This window comes from Astatotilapia calliptera, chromosome 18, assembly GCF_964374335.1.
Source record: "Astatotilapia calliptera chromosome 18, fAstCal68.1, whole genome shotgun sequence".
In the NCBI taxonomy this organism is placed as follows: domain Eukaryota; kingdom Metazoa; phylum Chordata; class Actinopteri; order Cichliformes; family Cichlidae; genus Astatotilapia; species Astatotilapia calliptera.
This window is the reverse complement of record NC_137439.1, coordinates 33,520,775-33,539,630: the sequence shown is the minus strand read 5'-3', so window position 1 is coordinate 33,539,630 and position 18,856 is coordinate 33,520,775. Positions and strand designations below refer to the sequence as shown.

The window sequence follows — 18,856 nt, the reverse complement described above, 5'->3', positions numbered from 1 at the left end:
CTTTAGAAAATTAGAGGTAAACCAGGATTTTAACTCGGATAGACATTCTGTAAGGGAAGAAGGTGGGAGGGAGGAATCAGGTTTGCAAGAGAGATATAACTCTGTGTCATCAGCAAAACAGTGAAACTGAAGATGAAATTTGCGGAAGATGGTACCTAGAGGGAGGATGTATATTATAAAGAGAAGAGGGCCTAAAACTGAGCCTTGGGGTACACCAGAGGTGACGGGGAATAGACGAGAGCGGAATGATCTTAGTTGAATAAACTGGGAACGATCGAGGAGATATGATTGAAACCAGGCGTGGGGTGTGTCAGAGATGCCGAGAGGAAAGTCTGCTTAGAAGGACAGAGTGAGAAATGGTGTCAAAGGCTGAGCTCAGATCTAAAAGGACGAGAATGGTGAGAAGACCAGAGTCAGCTCCGATTAGAAGATCGTTAGTGACTTTAAGTAGAGCAGTTTCGGTACTGTGACATGAGCGAAAACCAGATTGAAATCTCTCGTAGATGTTATTATTAACCAGGTGTAAATGAAGTTGAGCTGCAACTCAAGTCAGGACTTTGACTAGACCACTCCAAAGTCTTCATTTTGTTTTTCTTAAGCTATTCATAGGTGGACTTGGTGTGTTTTGGATCATTGTCCTGCCGTACAACCCAAGTGCGCTTTCAGCTTGAGGTCATGAACAGCTGGCCGGACATTCTCCATCAGGATGCTTTGGTAGACAGCAGAATTCATGGTTCCATTTACCACAAGTCCTAAAGCAGCAAAACAGCCCCCGACAATCACACTACCACCGCCATTTTTACTATTGGTAATAATGCTCCTTTTCTGAAATGCTGGGTTACTTTTACACCAGATGTAAAAGGACACACACCTTCCAAAAAGTTCAACACTCTCATCAGTGCACAGAGTATTTTCCCAAAAGTCTTGGACATCTTCAAGATGTTTTCTGGCAAAACTGAGACAAGCGTTTATGTTCCTTTTGCTTAGCAGTGCTTTTTGTCTCTGAGCTCTGCCATGCAGACCATTTTTGCCCCGTCTCTTTCTTATGGTGGAGCCATGAACGCTGACCTTAACTGAGGTAAGGGAGGCAGTTCTTTGGATGTTGTTCTGGGGTCTTTTGTGACCTCTTGGAGTTGTTGCTGCGCTCTTGGGGTAATTTTGGTCAGGCAGCCAGTCGTGGGAAGGCTCACAACTGTTCAGTGTTTTCGCCATTTGTGGATAATGCCTCTCACTGTGGTTTGCTGGACTCCCACAGCTTTAGAAATGGCTTTATAACCTTTTTGAGCCTGAGAGATCTCAATTCCTTGGTTTATCATTTGATCCTTAATTTCCTTGGATCGCAGCACGATGTCAGGCTTTTGAGGATCTTTAGGTCTAGCCCACTTTGTCAGGCAGGTCCTCTTTCAGTGATTTCTTGAATGAGAACAGGTGTTACAGTAATTAGGCCTGGGTGTTGCTAGAGACATTTAACTCAGCTTTCCAAAGATGTGATACACCAGTTAATCGGGGGTGGGGATTCACTCAAGGCCATGCTGGTTTGGATTTTCTCCCCCTTATTTAGAAACACCTTCATTTAAAAACTGCATTTTGTGTTGACTTTGTTTGATCTTTGTTTAGTATTTAAAGTTGTTTGATGACGTGAAACATTAAAGTATGATAAACAAAAGATCAAAAATCAGGAAGGGGGCAAACACTTTTTCATACTGTTGTATTTCAGGTTCTCATATTTATTATTTAATGTTTCCACTGCCACAGTTCCCACAGCCAACTCTGTGGGTAGCAACAAAGTGTAGACTAGCTGTGGATTTGACTGATAGCGTTCACCTTGTCTGTCACTCTCTGGATTAAAGGCTCCGTTGCAGTTGGGAACCTGCCTTTTCCCTTTTGCATATGCTTGTTTATCTCTTTCTCTCTCACATCCACTTCTTTGTTGAATGACTCATCTTTCCATCCCCTGCTTCTTTTATGGATGTCCTCTTTATCAGATACGTCTTTGCAAATGCTCTGGAAGGCTCCCTTAAAGACTCTTTTACCGTCTGAAAAGCCTTCATTATGATTTCCCATTTCCCAGGAACACCGTTTTTCCTTTGAAATGGTCTGCTTCTGAAAAGCGACCTTTTCCCTAAATATCTGTTCTTGTGCTGTCTGAAAAGCATAACTCTGCCATTCCATCACCCCCATCTCTACCTGCTCTGTAATTTAACAGTCTTGCACTTTCATTTGGAATCCCATTCTCATTTCTCCTTTAATGTTTCTTTAAAGTGATACTGAACCCAGAATCTATTGCTTAAGTATGAAACATCCAGATTCTGCATTCTTTACAGGTGGCTGTAAAAGCATTACAGAAAGTGTGCAACAAAAACCAGTTTAGATCTGAGCTTGATCAGGCAGAGAAAAAAGTAGACCACAGCTTAGAGATGCTCCAAGTGTCAAGGGTTGAGAAATGGTTGTGGGTTTGTTCGTATATAGCATGTTATTCAGTATGTCTCAAGCACACTTTTCTTTTGCTTTCTATGTAACATTTGCACTCTGATGAACATGCAAAGGACTCAGTGTTCAGAATGTTGCCCAAGGTCACTTTGGCACAAAGATTGGAGCAGCCATAGATAAAAACACTAACATGCTGATTAGCAGATACCTTGCTCGAGCTCCTTGAGCCACAGCCACACTTTGCAGTTGCAGGCAAAAGGAACACAAACACAGACTCATAGACAGGCAGATGAAAACAAACAGGTCTAATTAGGGAAAGTATACACAGCTGGGGAAAAGTAAAACAGGTGCAGTCAACAGGTGATAAATCTGTGATCTATCAATATTTTCTTACGTGATTTTGTTTATAATTAAAGAAGAAATTTAGAAGACCTGGCTGTCTTGACAAAGTTAATAGTATGCAGTATGCACATTGCAGGTATGATTTAGAATGAGTCTGATTTGCTAACTTTTACACCGTAGTAAGAACAAAGCCGGCTGGTGTGCACATGCAGTGATTTTACATGCTGGACAAGAATGTTGTCACATATTTGTAAACGAGGTCAGTGGCTAGCAACTCAGAGATCGTGTCTCCCTAAAACTACATTCTGTTCATAGTATGTTGTTTTTCTTTCTTTGGGCCTTTTACCTGATATTACCTGATATTATCAATGCAACAGGTGGGTTTTGCCCATCCTGGAGTGGCAGCGTCTGTGATGGTGTACCTGGCGTCAGATGGATCATGGTCTAGGGAGCAGTGTCGACGGACAGTCACCATTCTCCTCTCTGACACCGCTGACAGGAACCACACGTTAGGTACTTCATTTGTAATCTTTCAAACACAGTTAGAACGCAACAGACAATTCAGCAAAAACTAAGGTCTGTATCTTTGAAACCTTTCCATTTCTTCAGGCACGCATGACCTCTCATGCCATCGAAACCCATTGGTGGTGAACGTGACCCACGACCTCTCTCAGCCATTCTTCCTCACGTCCTCTGTTATCCTCCTCCTTTCCTCCCCCACTGTGGCAGTGGGAGGGGTAGCTCTGAGGACCTCCTGCCACTTCAGCACCTTCGCCCTGACCGGGTGCGCATCAGAGGGTGGGCTCTCCCACAACTATCTACTTAACACACACACACATCCAAACGTGCACACACGCTACAGACAAATAGCCAAAATTCGACCTTCCAAAAGCTACCATCTGGGATACAAGTATTGATCAGAGGACGTTGGGACAGCTTTTTGTTTCTCCTGCATGTCTCCCTGCCTCTTATCCATCTACTTTTCTCCTTTCCTCCCTCCACCCCTGCAATAGCTGTCTGAGGCAGCCATGTCAGGTTGACAGCTGTAGTTCTCCTCATATCGAACACGCCTCTGTCAGGTAGGTCATTTGGAATGAAACTGAATAATTAGAGAGCTGAAGCAACAAGCAAAAGAACTATCTATATATCAGTGTGTCTCTGTAGGTGTACAGGAGGAGGCGAGGCCTATCGCTGCACTGTTCAGTGCCACAGAGGTTTCAGTATTACAGTTCTCAATGGCAGATGGATCCCACCCCACCAGGTAAACTGGATATTGTGTTGCTTTATCACCAAATGTTGAATGTTAACTTATCATCTTGATCTTATCATTAAAAAAACCCTTTTTGCTCTACATTTATCTGAAACAAGCCCATCCATTTATGACAGAATTGGCCCAACAAATGCTCCAATCTGACCCACTGGAGGGCTTTTGATGTGAAGGAGGCAATAAATGTTTGGACTTAAATATATTTGAATCAGTTTAATACATTTAATATGTTTTATAGCTTTTCCTGCTGATAAAGACCTCCCTACATACTATATCAAAGTAGTTAAATAATAGATAAACAATTAAATAAGAAAAATGTTCATGTTTTCTCACTGTTGACTATAGAAATGCACGTTTTGTTTTGTTTTTTACAATTGGTTCACAAAAAAATGACATTTTCTGTTTCATAATTACATAATAATCTGGGAAACTGGTTACAAAAACTGTTTTGAAAATGTTACACATTTTATTTCTTACAATTTGCTGTTGAAATTGTTTGTCTATTTCTTATATTAAGATATCTCAGTTTTTCACTGACAGAGAGAAAGATCACTTAAGATCAAAGTGTGCCCACAATGTAAAATGGTTTTGACAGCCCTGATTTATGATTGGCTGTCCCTCAAAAACAAAAGGTTTGTATGTCAGGTGGGTGGGGCTGCTCTGGTCACATCTCAAGAAATGAGAGGCCTGAGATGGACATGTTATGGATATTCACTCTCAGTGAGGTCATACAGAGACACCCCCGCTAACCTCATCAGATGGGACTTTGGCCATGTTTAATATGAGCATCTATCTCTGCAACAGTATGTAAGGACCACTTACACAACTTGCTGTCCAAAAAGTAGAAGATTGTTGATGGTATTTTACTGGAAAATGTAGAAAATAATACATCCATTATTCTACAATAGTAAAATACTCTCATCACCTGCTTCACAGGTTTATTGTCTTGTCTTTTTTTCACCTTCCTGTTTTAATTTCAGAGAAAGGCAGAACTGGAGTGTTTCCATGGTTCATGGGATCGTGTCGTTAGCTGTCAGCCCATAGACTGTGGCTTTCCTGATCAGTCTCATGTCTACCACGCCATATTCAGTTGTCCTTGGGGAACCACGTTTGGCAAACAGTGCTCCTTCACCTGTGGATCACCAGCCATTTTACAAGGTAGCTCATGGCTTTACATTTCATACTTTAACTATCCTGCACACTAATGTTGCATTACCTCACAAGCAGTCAGTTTTGCAGTACCTTGCAAAACTGTCATTATTACCTCTGATCCTAGGACTTCATAACAGGGCAAACAGAGGTGAAATTAACAGTGGTTCAGTTTGACTGAGGTCTTTCCTTTTCATAACTGAATTTTGCATTGAAGCAACTGTTTCTGATCCCATGTGGTGTATAAATGGTAAATGGACTGATTCTTTCAGTGCTTTTCTCCTATCCTGGATCATTAAAACGCTTTATACAGCATGCCTCATTCACCCATTCACACAAGCACTTTTTTCCTGTGCTTTTTTAATTGCTTTCTATGTAACATTCACACTCCAATGAATGTATCAGAGAGCAGCCTGGGGTTAGCATCTTGCCCAAGCATATTTGGCATGCAGACTGGAGCAGATGGGGATCGAACCGCCGTCCTTCTGGTCGGTAGATGAGCCACTCCATAGGGTGGCAATGGGGTTTTAATATAGTGGCTGTGTATGAAAGACGCAGATTAGAAATGAATAATAGTAGTAGAAATATTTACTGCAGCATAGACGGATCCACAGCAACAAGCGAAGAGTAACCATAGTTGCCACTGTCACAGGCAGGCCGAGCAGCTGCATCTGTGCTCGCACCCAACAGTTGGATTCTGCTGAAGTTGGTTGTGCATTTGAAATTGAATAATGAACCCTAAACGAATCACGTAATATGTGACGTCACTTCTGGGGCGCCATACTTTCCTGCCTCAAAAATGTGGCTCGACTAAGTATTTGGCTGTAAACTATGTAAACTATCCGTAGCTGAAGCTTCATTTCTTGGCAGCATTATAAGAAATAAAACTAGAAGTGACAGTCTCAAATGTATTACTGGTTGCTGTTCCCAGTAAGACGCAAAAGAGTAATGAGTTCATAATGAGACATTTTTAATGTGGAAAACATTTTGTGATTGAGCAACTTTTTTCCCTATTTATTCATATTACTGTCTGGGAAAATTAGGTACCTAGTCTGTTGTCTTTGGGCAATTCTTGTAGATAACAAATTCAATTGAATTCATTCATTTTTATATTGTAAGGCAGGGGTGGGCAACTCCAGGCCTCGAGGGCCGGTGTCCTGCAGGTTTTAGATCTCACCCTGGGTCAACACACCTGAATCACATGATTCATTCCCAGGCCTCTGGAGAACTTCAAGACATGTTGAGGAGGTCATCTCGCCATTTAAATCAGCTGTGATGGATCAAGGAGATTTCTGTCAGAATCTGCAGATTATACAGTAAATAAAATGTTCACGTTTCTCCAACGTTGTCTTCCCCACAGTTTCACTGACATCTACGCTGGAAGCGTTCACGATGTCTTCTCCGGCGCTGATAATTGGCGTCTGTCTTGTGTCAGTGACGTAAAAGACGGATTTAATGCGACATGACCGTTGAAACAGCAGTCGCTTTCTATAACATCAGATATGTATTGGATTCAGCACCACATACGAGAGTGACCCAGATCGGATTTGAAAATATCGGATTTGTGCCGTTCACACTGTCACGCCGTGATCAGATATGGGTCGCATAGGGTCAAAAAAATCGGATTTGATGCGCTTTCGCCTGCAGTGTGAACGTAGCCTAAAACCTGCAGGACACCGGCCCTCAAGGCCTGGAGTTGCCCACCCCTGTTGTAAGGTAAAGACTCTTCAAAAATACCAACCAATAATCAAACATAGATGAAACCTTATGAGGAAGCTGTAGCTAAAAGCTTCATCAAAAAGGAAAGTTTTAAGTTTGTTTCTGTAATTTCTATTATTTTGATGACTTTTGCTAATAATCTTTTAAACCGCTTTATGACTGAGCTGCTGGAGTTACAACAGTCTACTGATCACAGCAAAATGCTTTCACCAACTAAACTCCAGAAGATGAAGTGGTTTTAGCTCCTGACAGTCAGATATAGCTGTTTATTTAAAGCACATTTGTTCAGAAGAGCAGCTCAGAAAGGAGCATCGTATCTGCATGGTTGACTGAAATCACTTTGGAATGTTATTTACAAACTTTCAGTTAGGATTGCTCTTCCCGCTGATGTTCCATGAAGCTTTACGGCCAATTAAATATTAGGTGGTTTCATGAAACATTGCTAGCTCGGGCAGGCCAAAGTGTCAAGTTCAGCCAGCTCTCCTAGCAGATACCCTTCTGTCTGTCCTATTGTCAAATCACATTTCATCTGCTGGCTTATCTGCAGTTTGCTTTGCAGCCCACGTCAAGCCCAGAGTTTTCTGACTTAAGTGTTGTGTCCATTGTCATACCTGTTTTGTTGTGTGAATGCTGCTTCTCTCACTTTCTATTAACTTTCCATGCACATGAGGAAGTTTCAGAATAGAACCATGCCGCCAAATATAAACTGCAGATGGAATAAGGGTCCTATTTTGACTAAAGTGTTCTTGACAGAATTGTTATTGAAATTCAGGATGAACTCTGAGAGAAACATCTATATGGCATGTTCCTGTCCCCTTTGCACGCACACATAGACACCACACAACTTTCTCGTACTTAGATGCCCATGTTTTTATAAAGCTCACGTGCATCAAGACCATAGAGAACAAATATTGCCTGTGGCACCCACAATTAGGACACAAGCATAGAATAACCAGTAGAGGTTATTTAGTAACGTTATGCAATGCAGCAGCCGCTTCTTGAAGTGATTAAATGGAATGAACGTGATGTCCACACTTGTGTTGGCGGTTGGAAAGCCACAGTGAAATGTTGTAGTAGAGTCAGCAGTAAGACCCATGGATTCCTGATCTAAATACAGATTGTGCTGAAATAATTCTGTTTGTGGCTTTTGGTTCTGTGGAGTATGTTTGAAGTCCATCGTGTATTACTCAGCACTGAAAGCACACTATGAAGTTCACAAAAATATATTCAGGGTGCACCAGTACAGCGGTAATGCATTTTTCATTATTCCAAAACGTGAAAAATGAGATTTCATGTTAAAGATTCATTATGGACCTAATAAAAGTTGTGAAAGGTTTAGAGTGTTACCATTCTCCACACATAACAATACTCATGCTTCACGTGGGGCCATTCAGCCTTGAAAAATATTAGCTATGGGCAACAGTGAAGTTTCAATCTGCTCATAACTGTACAAGACAGAGCTATGAAACTTTTACATACTTGTTTTTCCCCCCTGTGTTTTATTGCATATTATATTCTACTTTTATGGCTGTGCAGCACAGTTCCAGCATTGCAGGTGCTTAAGATGTTTATATATATATATATATATATATATATATATATATACACACATATATATATATATTCTGCCCTCACTGCTACACTGGATACAGTTATGCAGATAGATAAACTCCTCGACAACTGACAGGTGTATCGTCCCTTTTATTGACGCTGCCTTCAATTATCAACAGAGTGAAACTACAAACAGAAGAAATAAGCAATATTCAGCCTATATATTCACACGATAATGCAAATCAGTTGGCTAAACTAGCTAACATTGGAAAGAAAGTAAATCTGAATACAGTACACCTTTAACCATAAAAGTGCATAAATAATAGCCAATATAGTTGCATTAACTCTTGTTCAACTTAAATACTCACAAGCGATGCTTTCTGTAGAACAACGAAGAGGATGGATGCAGATGTTTATCTGAACAACATGCTGAGTCAGTCTTTTCTCAAAGTGTGCTGCATTACTAACTCTACAGCTAATAACAAACAAATCTTGGCATGAAAGAACTGTAGCGACTCTTGCTGGTGGGAAGAAGAACTACACCAGCACACTCCCCGTCTGACATCTATTGGATGTCATCACCATCTTTAAGGATCAATGTCTCTATTAGTATTTCGCAGCAGGAGTACAGTCTCTGTCACTGGTCTTAAGAAAGTTTTAGATATTCCTCCAGAAGTGACCTTTACCTCAATCTTTCTGACATGTCCGTCTTGGCTAGGAAAGGTCTCAACAACCACCCCCATGGGCCAGTGGTTTCTTTTAGCTCGACTGTCCTTTAGAAGAACTAGATCTCCCTTTTGAAGGTTTTGACTCACAGATTGCCATTTTCTTCGCTCTTGGAGTGTCGGCAGGTACTGTGTTTTCCAACGGTGCCAGAAGACATTTGAAAGATGTTGCACTTGTCTCCATTGGCGTCCGAACATATCTTTATTGTCAAAGTGTCCGGGTGGTGTAGGTGGTAATCCAGTTTTCTGCGTAAGGAGGGTAGCAGGCGTAAGAAGAAGGGGGCAATCTGGATCTGATGAGACTGGTAGTAGCGGTCGAGAGTTTACAATAGCGGTTACCTCTGCTAGAAGGGTAACGAGAACCTCATGGGTCAACAGGCGAACTGAGTTGACAGTTAGCATAGAGCCCAGTATGCGCTTCACGATGCCGATCATGCGCTCCCAACTTCCTCCCATATGAGAACTATGAGGAGGGTTGAAGATCCATGTGCATTCATTCTTGGATAAAAAGTCTTGAATTTCCTGGTTACCGCAGTGTTTTGAAGTTATTCCGAGCTCCTTGCACGCTCCCAGAAAGTTGGTCCCACAGTCGGACCTCAGCTGCTTTACTGGTCCTCGGATAGAGATGAATCGTCTCAGAGCATTGATAAAACTAGACGACTCCATCGTCTCGATGACCTCAACATGAATGGCCCTGATGCCCAAGCAGGTGAAGATGACGGCCCAGCGTTTGCTGCTAGCAAGGCCTCCTCTTGTTCTCCGAGAGCTTATTGTCCACGGTCCAAAGACGTCAACTCCGACGTAAGTGAACGGGGGGCAGACTGTCACACGATCGATGGGTAAGTCTGACATTTTTTGCGTTTCTGTGTTCCACCTGAGCTTGCGGCAAATTACACAGTGGTGGATGACTGAACTGATGCTCCGTTTCCCACCAACAATCCAGAAGCCAGCGGATCTCATGGCTCCCTCTGTGAAATGGCGCCCCTGGTGCTGCACCTGTTGGTGGTAGTGTCGGATTAGTAAAGTAGTTAAATGGTGGTTGCCTGGGATGATAATGGGGTGTGCTTCGTCGCTTTCCATGCTGGCTTGTGAAAGGCGACCACCAACCCTGAGACAGTCTGCATTGTCTTTGAAAGGAGAGAGTTTTCTGAGAAGGCTCTGTTTTGGAATGTCTTTTTGGGCTTGAAGACATGTGAAGATGTCAGGGTAAACCTCGTGTTGAAGACCACTCAGAACAACGCTCTTTGCCTTACTGTAATCTTCTGTACTAAGACTTTTGCAGATATGCCAGCCATGACACCCTTTTGGGGGAGTGCTATTCCTGTAACACCTTGCAATATGAATGAGCCTTGCTATTGCTCTCAACAGTGACCCCCAAGTAGAGAAAGACGCAAATCGTCTCATTTCGAGGAAAGAAGCCACGACATTGGTTGAAAGTGATGTCACTGTTGGACGGATCTCAGGATCTGATTCAGGATTGACTAGTTCAAAGGTATGTTTAGTCACTTCAGGAGTTGCTCTCAGTAGGTAATCTGGTCCTTTGAGCCATGTGCTTGATGAGAGTGCACTAGCTGGGATTGATCTTGAAGCTATGTCGGCTGGGTTAAGCTCTGTTGGAACGTAGTTCCACTGCTCTGGGTTGGACGATTTTCGAATCCTCTGTACGCGATTGCATACATAGACGTAGAATCGTCTGGATTCATTCTGTATGTATCCAAGTACCACTCTGCTGTCTGTGAAAAATCTTGTAGAATGGAAGGGAACATCAATTTCCTCTGTGATAATGTCAGCAATCTCGACAGCAAGAACAGCTGCACATAGCTCGAGCCTGGGGATTGTTATTTCTTGCTGCGGTGCGAGTTTTGCTTTGCCAAACATGAATCCCAGTTCATTGTTGCCTTCTGAGTCTGTTAGCTTGACATAGGCTACTGCAGCGATAGCTTTTGTAGACGCGTCACAGAATATACAGAGCTCCCTTTTTTCTGCACCATTGAAGGATATAGAGGTGTACATTCTCGGTATTCTGACTTCTTCGAGAAGTTTCAGGGACTCTTTCCATGCACTCCACTCTTGGAGCAACTTTTCTGGGAGTGGATCATCCCATTGACATATGTCTGTGGAAAGTTCTCTAAGGAGAGCTCTGCCTTTGATGCTGACCGGAGCTGCAAACCCGAGAGGGTCAAACAGACTGTTGACAACTGAAAGTACCCCTCTGCGGGTATAGGGCTTCTCAGCAGTGGACGCTTGAAACGTGAATTTGTCTGTTGCAATGTCCCAGCTTATTCCAAGGCTTCTTTGCATAGGTAGAATGTCAGCTCCTAAGTCGAGGTCTTTTAGACCTTTGGCTAGATCGTTTTTGTGGAATGCCTTCATTACGTCCACGTCGTTGGATGCAATCTTGTGTAGCCTCAGATTAGATGAAGCCATAGTGTCTTGAGCGTTTTGCATAACAACAATGGCATCAGTACTTGATTGGAAGGAGGCAAGACAATCATCTACGTAAAAATGTCGTTCCACCAGATGTTGTGTAGTGATGTCTTGCTTGTCTCGGTCCTCTGATGCCCTTCTGAGTCCGTAAGTTGCAACCGCGGGCGACGGGCTGTTGCCAAAGACATGTACAGTCATTCTGTATTCCACGATCGGTTGATCCATGTCATTGTTTTGGTGCCAGAGGAATCTCAAAAAGTTCCGGTGGTCCTCCCTGACCACGAAGCAATGGAACATTTGTTTGATATCGGCTGTGACTGCCACCTTTTCTTCACGGAGTCGCATCAACACACCCAACAAGCTATTGTTGAGGTTGGGCCCAGTAAGAAGAACATCGTTGAGGGATACTCCATTGTGTTGTGCGCTTGAGTCGAAGACAATGCGTATTTGTTCCGGTTTGCGCGGGTGGTACACGCCGAAGAAGGGGAGGTACCAGCACTCTTCTTCTTTAGTGAGTGGTGGCGCTATCTCAGCGTGGCCATTGTCAAACAAAGTTTGCATAAAGTCTGTAAACTGACCTTTTACCTGAGGGCGTTTGTTCAGCATGTGGCGTACCGATGTAAGGCGTTGCATAGCCTGCCGCCTATTGTTCGGCAGCCGTGGCCTGGGTGAACGAAAAGGTAGTGGCGCGACCCAACTGTTAGCACTGTCCTGGTAGACTTCCTTATCCATTATCTGTAAAAAGGCCCTTTCCTCCTGTGAGTAGCCGAGGCTCTCGTCCAAACTTGTTTGTTTGAAAACTGTTTCTCCAATCGAAGAGTGCTTTCTTCGCATTGGGGTGTTGACCTTGTTGTAGCCTTGCGAGTTGAAACTTTCCTTTACCTGAATGGCATTTTTGCATGGAAGGAAGTGACTTGGACGACCATTGTCTAAGATGTTCGTTTTGAAAATGTTAGCACGCACGGGTTTGTGAGCTCCACCCAGGCAAACGTTGCCAATGATCACCCATCCAAGAGCTAGCTTCTGTGCAAATGGCGCATTTGGAGGTCCATTGCGCTGGTCGAGAACTTTGTGTGCTTGAATAACGTCCCTTCCAATGAGCAGCAGGATCTGAGCACTCTGGTCGAGAGCCGGGATTTCGGTTGCGATTTCCTGAAGGTGGGTGTGGTTTCGAGCAGCTTCAGCTGTGGGAATCTCACTGCGATTGTCGGGTAGCATATCACACTCGATAAGTGTCTGGAGCTCAAGACGTGACGTGCAATCTGCCGATTCCACAATGAAGTTAAAAGCTCTCCTCCCTGTCACTTCCTCCAATCCAGCACAGGTTCTCAATTTATATGGAAATGAGTTTCTTGTGATGCCAAATGTGTCAAAAACCGATGATTTTGCGAGTGACCTGTTGCTTTGGTCGTCTAGGATGGCATAGGCCTTAAGTTTCTTTTCAGGTGAGTTCTTTGGGTAAATGAACACAAGGCAGATCTTGGCACATGAGTGACTTTCAAATTCACTTCCACATACTTGTGTGCATGTCGAGATAGCTGTGGGCCGTGCTGCATTGCGCTCCCCGCCGTCAACTGTTACCGGCTCTGCAATAGTAGCTGTCGCAGTAGTCGTTGATGCCAGTCCCGGATGAAGAGCTGTAATGTGTAATTTTGAATCACATTCTGTACAATGTATTTCTGACTTACATGTCTTTGCCTGGTGGTTTGTAGAAGCACAGCATCTGAAGCATATCATGTTTTTCTTGAGATAGGCCTTTCGCTCCTCCAGTGGCATTTCCCTGAATGCTCTGCATTTTTTGAGAGCATGAGGTCTTTTGTGGATAGGACATTCCTTATTTGGGTCCTCAATGATTGTAGGAGTTGATTTCGGCTCCGTACTGACAACTTCGGTTCTGATGACTGAGATAGGTTCTCTTTTAGCGTGTTTTTCGTAAAGTTTATTCGTCTTTGAAAGGGCAGGAGGAGGCGGCACAGACTGCCTAAAGCTGGGGTCGTTGCGCATTTTTGCTTCTCTACTGATGAAGGCCACAAATGCAGAGAATGGTGGAAATGACACGCAATGGTCCTCTTTGTATTTAGAACCATAGTTCATCCATTTTTCTTGCATAGCATAGGGGAGTTTTTCCACCACTGGATTAATGCCTCTCGCTGTATCGAGGTAGAGTAGACCTGGAATGTAACCTTCACTCTTTGCGGCATCTATTTCTAGGAGCAGGTCCTGTAGTTCTCTCAACAGTTGTGGATCTTTGTATGAGATTTTTGGGAAACGGTCCAATCTGTCGAGCAGTGCGTTCTCTATAGCTTCGGGGGAGCCGTAGCACTCATTTAATCTTTCCCACACCTTAGCAAGTCCTTCAGAGGGATTGTTAATATGCACAGCTCTTAAACGATATGCATATTGCACTGATTCTGTGCCAAGCCATTTAATCAGCAAATCCAGTTCCTCACTGGCCGTTAGGTTTAAGTCGCAAATTGCATTCTCAAACGAAGATTTCCATCCCCAGTAATCTCCTGCCTTGTCACTGAACCTTCGGAGGCCACCGGTGAGTAAGTCGCGTCTTGCAAGAAACCTGGCTATGTCAGAAATGTTTCCTTGTTGCATGCTCACCTTATGTTCAAATCTCGGTGAAGTACCTGGTGACATTTTCTGCATTAATTTCGGAGACTGGGAAACGTTTTCTCCTTTGTCAGTACTCAGAGGTTGAAGGACATATTCCTTTAAGGTGTCCGACCTGGTTGGCTCTTGTTTTGGCGTGAGGAATGTGACATTTGGTGCAGGCATTGAATTATACTCGGTATGGCCAATTGGGCTTGTGCTGTCTTTGATGATGAGCTGGTCTTTCACATAGTTAAAGGTGCGTTCCAAAGTGTCAACCCTTTGAGGTACACTCACGTGTTCTTCTTCAAGATCATTGACTGCTGTTTCAAAAACTATTGCTTCGGCGTGTGCCGCTTCCGCGTCACGTTCTTGTTGGAGGGCTTGTAATGTGGCCTCTAGACGTGTTTCCTCTACTTTAAGCTCTGCTTTCTTAACTTGCATTTCGATTTCCTTTTTAGCGTATTCAGCTCTCTTGCGTGCTGCTTCAGCTTTGGCTCGAGCGTTTAGGGCGGCCATACTGGCAGATGACCTACTTGTACCTTTTGACCCATATGATTTCTCTGAACGGACAGATGATGCTTTATCTTGTCTTGCTTCAGACATGGTTGATGTAGCTGAGTTGACGTAACATCCAAAGGTTGTCTTGTAGAAGGACGCTTTTTCACTATTCTGCCCTCACTGCTACACTGGATACAGTTATGCAGATAGATAAACTCCTCGACAACTGACAGGTGTATCGTCCCTTTTATTGACGCTGCCTTCAATTATCAACAGAGTGAAACTACAAACAGAAGAAATAAGCAATATTCAGCCTATATATTCACACGATAATGCAAATCAGTTGGCTAAACTAGCTAACATTGGAAAGAAAGTAAATCTGAATACAGTACACCTTTAACCATAAAAGTGCATAAATAATAGCCAATATAGTTGCATTAACTCTTGTTCAACTTAAATACTCACAAGCGATGCTTTCTGTAGAACAACGAAGAGGATGGATGCAGATGTTTATCTGAACAACATGCTGAGTCAGTCTTTTCTCAAAGTGTGCTGCATTACTAACTCTACAGCTAATAACAAACAAATCTTGGCATGAAAGAACTGTAGCGACTCTTGCTGGTGGGAAGAAGAACTACACCAGCACAATATATATATATATATATATATATACATATATATATATATTAGGGGTGCAACGATACACAAAATTCACGGTTCGGTTCGATACTTTGGTGTCACGGTTCGATATTTTTTCGATACAAAAAAAATGTTCATGCCCTTTTAATTTGTCATTTATTAAAATTATAAATATATATTTTAACTCAAAAGTACAGTTTTTAAATTTAACCCTAACCCTTGTGCATGTTTTTTATTTTGACAGCGAATGCGCACCTGCGGACCACTTATGTGCAGCCCTGGTTATTTAGCTCGTCATATTGCAGCCACAGAAATTCTTTTGTCCATGAAACCATAAAGCTGCACTTTCTTTTTGCCTCATAGTCTCATTTGTCATAACTTCTCCGTTTTGTGGTAAGCTTTTCTTTGGCTGTCACTTCTTCACCCCGACCTGTCTTATTTGGCTCAGCAGAACTAAAATATATATCCTGCTGCTTTTACACACACACACATAAGCTCAGCGATTCTCTGCGCGATCAACCTCTCACATGTTTAAGCTGCGGGTGATTTCACTTGTCATGTTTGCATAGTAAGCTAACGATTGATAAGACGATGTCAGAGGAATTGGTGCACAAATTATCATCACTCACAGATCAGTGCTGTCGCTCTCTATACACAGTTCGCACGATTGCAAAGTGAAAGCAAAAAAACAAGCGCAAATTCAAACGCGATTTCAATATGTCACATATTGGCAGTGGCTCACCGATGCCAATGACATAATTACCCAGCTACATTTCTGAAAGAATGCAAAAGCATTGACATATATTTTTCCTACAATAGCCCGACGGGCAGGGCAGAGATAGATTTTGGTAGCCCGACTGAAAAAAATCGCTAGCCCCAGGACGTCAGGCTAGCGATATTGCAAGCCCTGTATCTGACTGAGGAATCACTCATCTTTGGAAAAGAGAGTTTATTACAGAGAAATGTCTCTTTCCAAAATAAAAGCTATACTATCCGCTTCTTCTGGGCTATATTCTCAGCAGCATAAGGAGAATCATGTGCTAACAGCTGTCTAAATGACTCGGCTAAAGTTAGTAGCATGCTTGTTGTTTTTGTCTTTGCACTAGGATGATGTTGGCGTAAATGTGCAGTCATATTCGTTGTGTTCCCACTAGTGCTTTCAGGTTAATCTCGTTGAAATGACCTTAACACCACAACACGGCAAATCTCCGTTAACGAGCTACCGCCGATCGCCCTGTGCATGGGGCTAGACGGCAAACACGTTAACGAGCTAACTGCGCTAACACACTAGCTCCCACCCATGTAATTGAGCATTGCGTGGCACATCCAACATACTGTTTTACTTTAGTCCATGACTCGCTTACCTTCAGGGTCATACGTCACATGAAAACCAAAATAATTCCAAACGCCAGATCTGAATGAGGGTGGGGGAGGTCCATGTTGCAAGGAGAGCTTAACTTCTGTCTTGCTAGCTTGCCCTGCGCTCTTCCTTCTGACGATGCTGTCTGTGTTGAGCGCTCAGTGGATCTGCGCTCGACAGTGCAGCCTAGGCGGAGTAGTCGAACGCAGATTCACTGAGCGCTCAACACAGACAGCATCGTCAGAAGGAAAGTTGATAAAATAAATTACAAATGTTGTATTGTTCGATACATATGGGTACCGAACCGAAAGCACTGTATCGAACGGTTCAATATCGATACGAATATCGTTGCACCCCTAATATATATATATATATATATATATATATATATATATATATATATATATATATATATAGTCTAACCACTACGCTATCCAGCAGCAGCTTTCAAAGGAACACGAGAAGCTGGAGAAATACCAAGGGCTCAGAGAAGAGCTCGAGAGGATGTGGAGGGTGAAGGTAACGGTGGTCCCCGTGGTAATCGGAGTACTCGGTGCGGTGACTCCCAAGCTAGGCGAGTGGCTCCAGCAGATCCCGGGAATAACATCGGAGATCTCTGTCCAGAAGAGCGCAGTCCTGGGAACAGCTAAGATACTGCGCAGGACCCTCAAGCTCCCAGGCCTCTGGTAGAGGACCCGAGCTTGAAGGATAAACCGCCCGCAGGGGCGTGCTGGGTGTTTTTTATATATATATATATATATATATATATATATATATATATATATATATATATATACACACATCTAAATATATATGTTATATATATATATATATGTAGATGTGTATATATGTAGATGTATATATAGTTCTGAAGGCCATAGAGAAAAAGACTTAAGTATATACACTGGTCAAAAGAAATAAAGAAATAAATAAAGAACACGGTTTAATCATTGTATAACATTAAGTCATTAAGACTTCTGGGATATAAGTTCACGTCCAAGATATCAGTTCAAGTGTCAGAGGGGGTTGTTAATCAGTTTCAGCTGCTTTGGTGTTGATATAGTTAACCACAGGTGCACTAGATGGGCAACAATGAGACAACCTCAAAAACACAAATGTTTTTACAAGTGGAGGCTGGCTGACATTTTTTTCCTCCTCATCTTTTCTGACTGAGTTTTCGCTAGTTTTGCATTTGGCATGGGTCAGTGTCACTGCTGCTGGCATGATGCGATATCTGGATGCTACAGAGGTTGCACAGTCGGTCCAACTCCTACAGGATGGCACATCAAGACTTACTGTTTCTCCCAGCACAGTCTCAAGAGCATGGCGGAGGAGGCAGGAGAGCTGGACAGGGCTGTAGAAGGTCTTTATCCCATCAGCAGGGCTGGTATCTGCTCCTTTGTGCAAGGAGGAACACTGCCAGTGTCATACAAACTGACCTCCAAACAGGACACTGCTGGGCACTGTGGAGCCCAACTTTTAATTTGCTGTAGAATACCGGAATTGGCACATCCACCATGCCACTGATAGTCTGAGGAGCCATATCCATGGAGGGATGCACAGACCTCTACAGGATAGACAACAGCACCTGCCATTAGTTATCAGGATGAAATCCTTGGACCCACTGGCAGTGAGTCCTGGCCTAATTTGGTAAGCATGCCGGCAGTTTGTGGAGGATGAAAGAATTGATAACAGTGACTGGCCCCCATGCTAGGCTGAGTAAATCCAATAGAACACCTCTGGGACATTATGTTTTGGTCCAGGTTGTACCTCAGACTGTCTGTGAGATCAGTGATGCCCTGATACAGATCTGGGAGGAGATGCGCATGTATAAAAGCACATGAAGCCACAAAAACTACTGAGTACCATTTTCAGTTCCTGTAATGACATTTCAGCAAAATGGGAAAGCCTGCTGCATAATTTAAACACCATTTTTCTGATCTTGGGATGCGGGCGTAATGCAATGGCTGCTGTTTTATCCATCTAACAGCGCACCTGCCTGCGTCCGAAGCGGTACCCCAGGTATTGTACCTCCCTCTGTTCAACCACACATTTCCTTGAATTGGCGGTGAGTCACGCTTGCCTCAGGGACTCCAGGACTGCAGCCACCCGCTGTACATGCCCAGGATGACCGGAGGCAGCATACGC

At 43.2% G+C, this 18,856-nt stretch overlaps 1 protein-coding gene across 1 annotated transcript in view; it reads left to right on the top strand.

Moving 5' to 3' along the window:
• Positions 1-18,856, top strand: part of pappa2 (pappalysin 2) — a 96,295-nt gene that overhangs the window by 47,888 nt on the left and 29,551 nt on the right. The window contains exons 16-20 of the mRNA XM_026150132.2: positions 3,150-3,285; positions 3,382-3,556; positions 3,786-3,851; positions 3,937-4,033; positions 5,020-5,197. Coding sequence (XP_026005917.2) covers positions 3,150-3,285; positions 3,382-3,556; positions 3,786-3,851; positions 3,937-4,033; positions 5,020-5,197 — 652 coding nt within the window. The remainder of the gene's footprint in view (positions 1-3,149; positions 3,286-3,381; positions 3,557-3,785; positions 3,852-3,936; positions 4,034-5,019; positions 5,198-18,856) is intronic.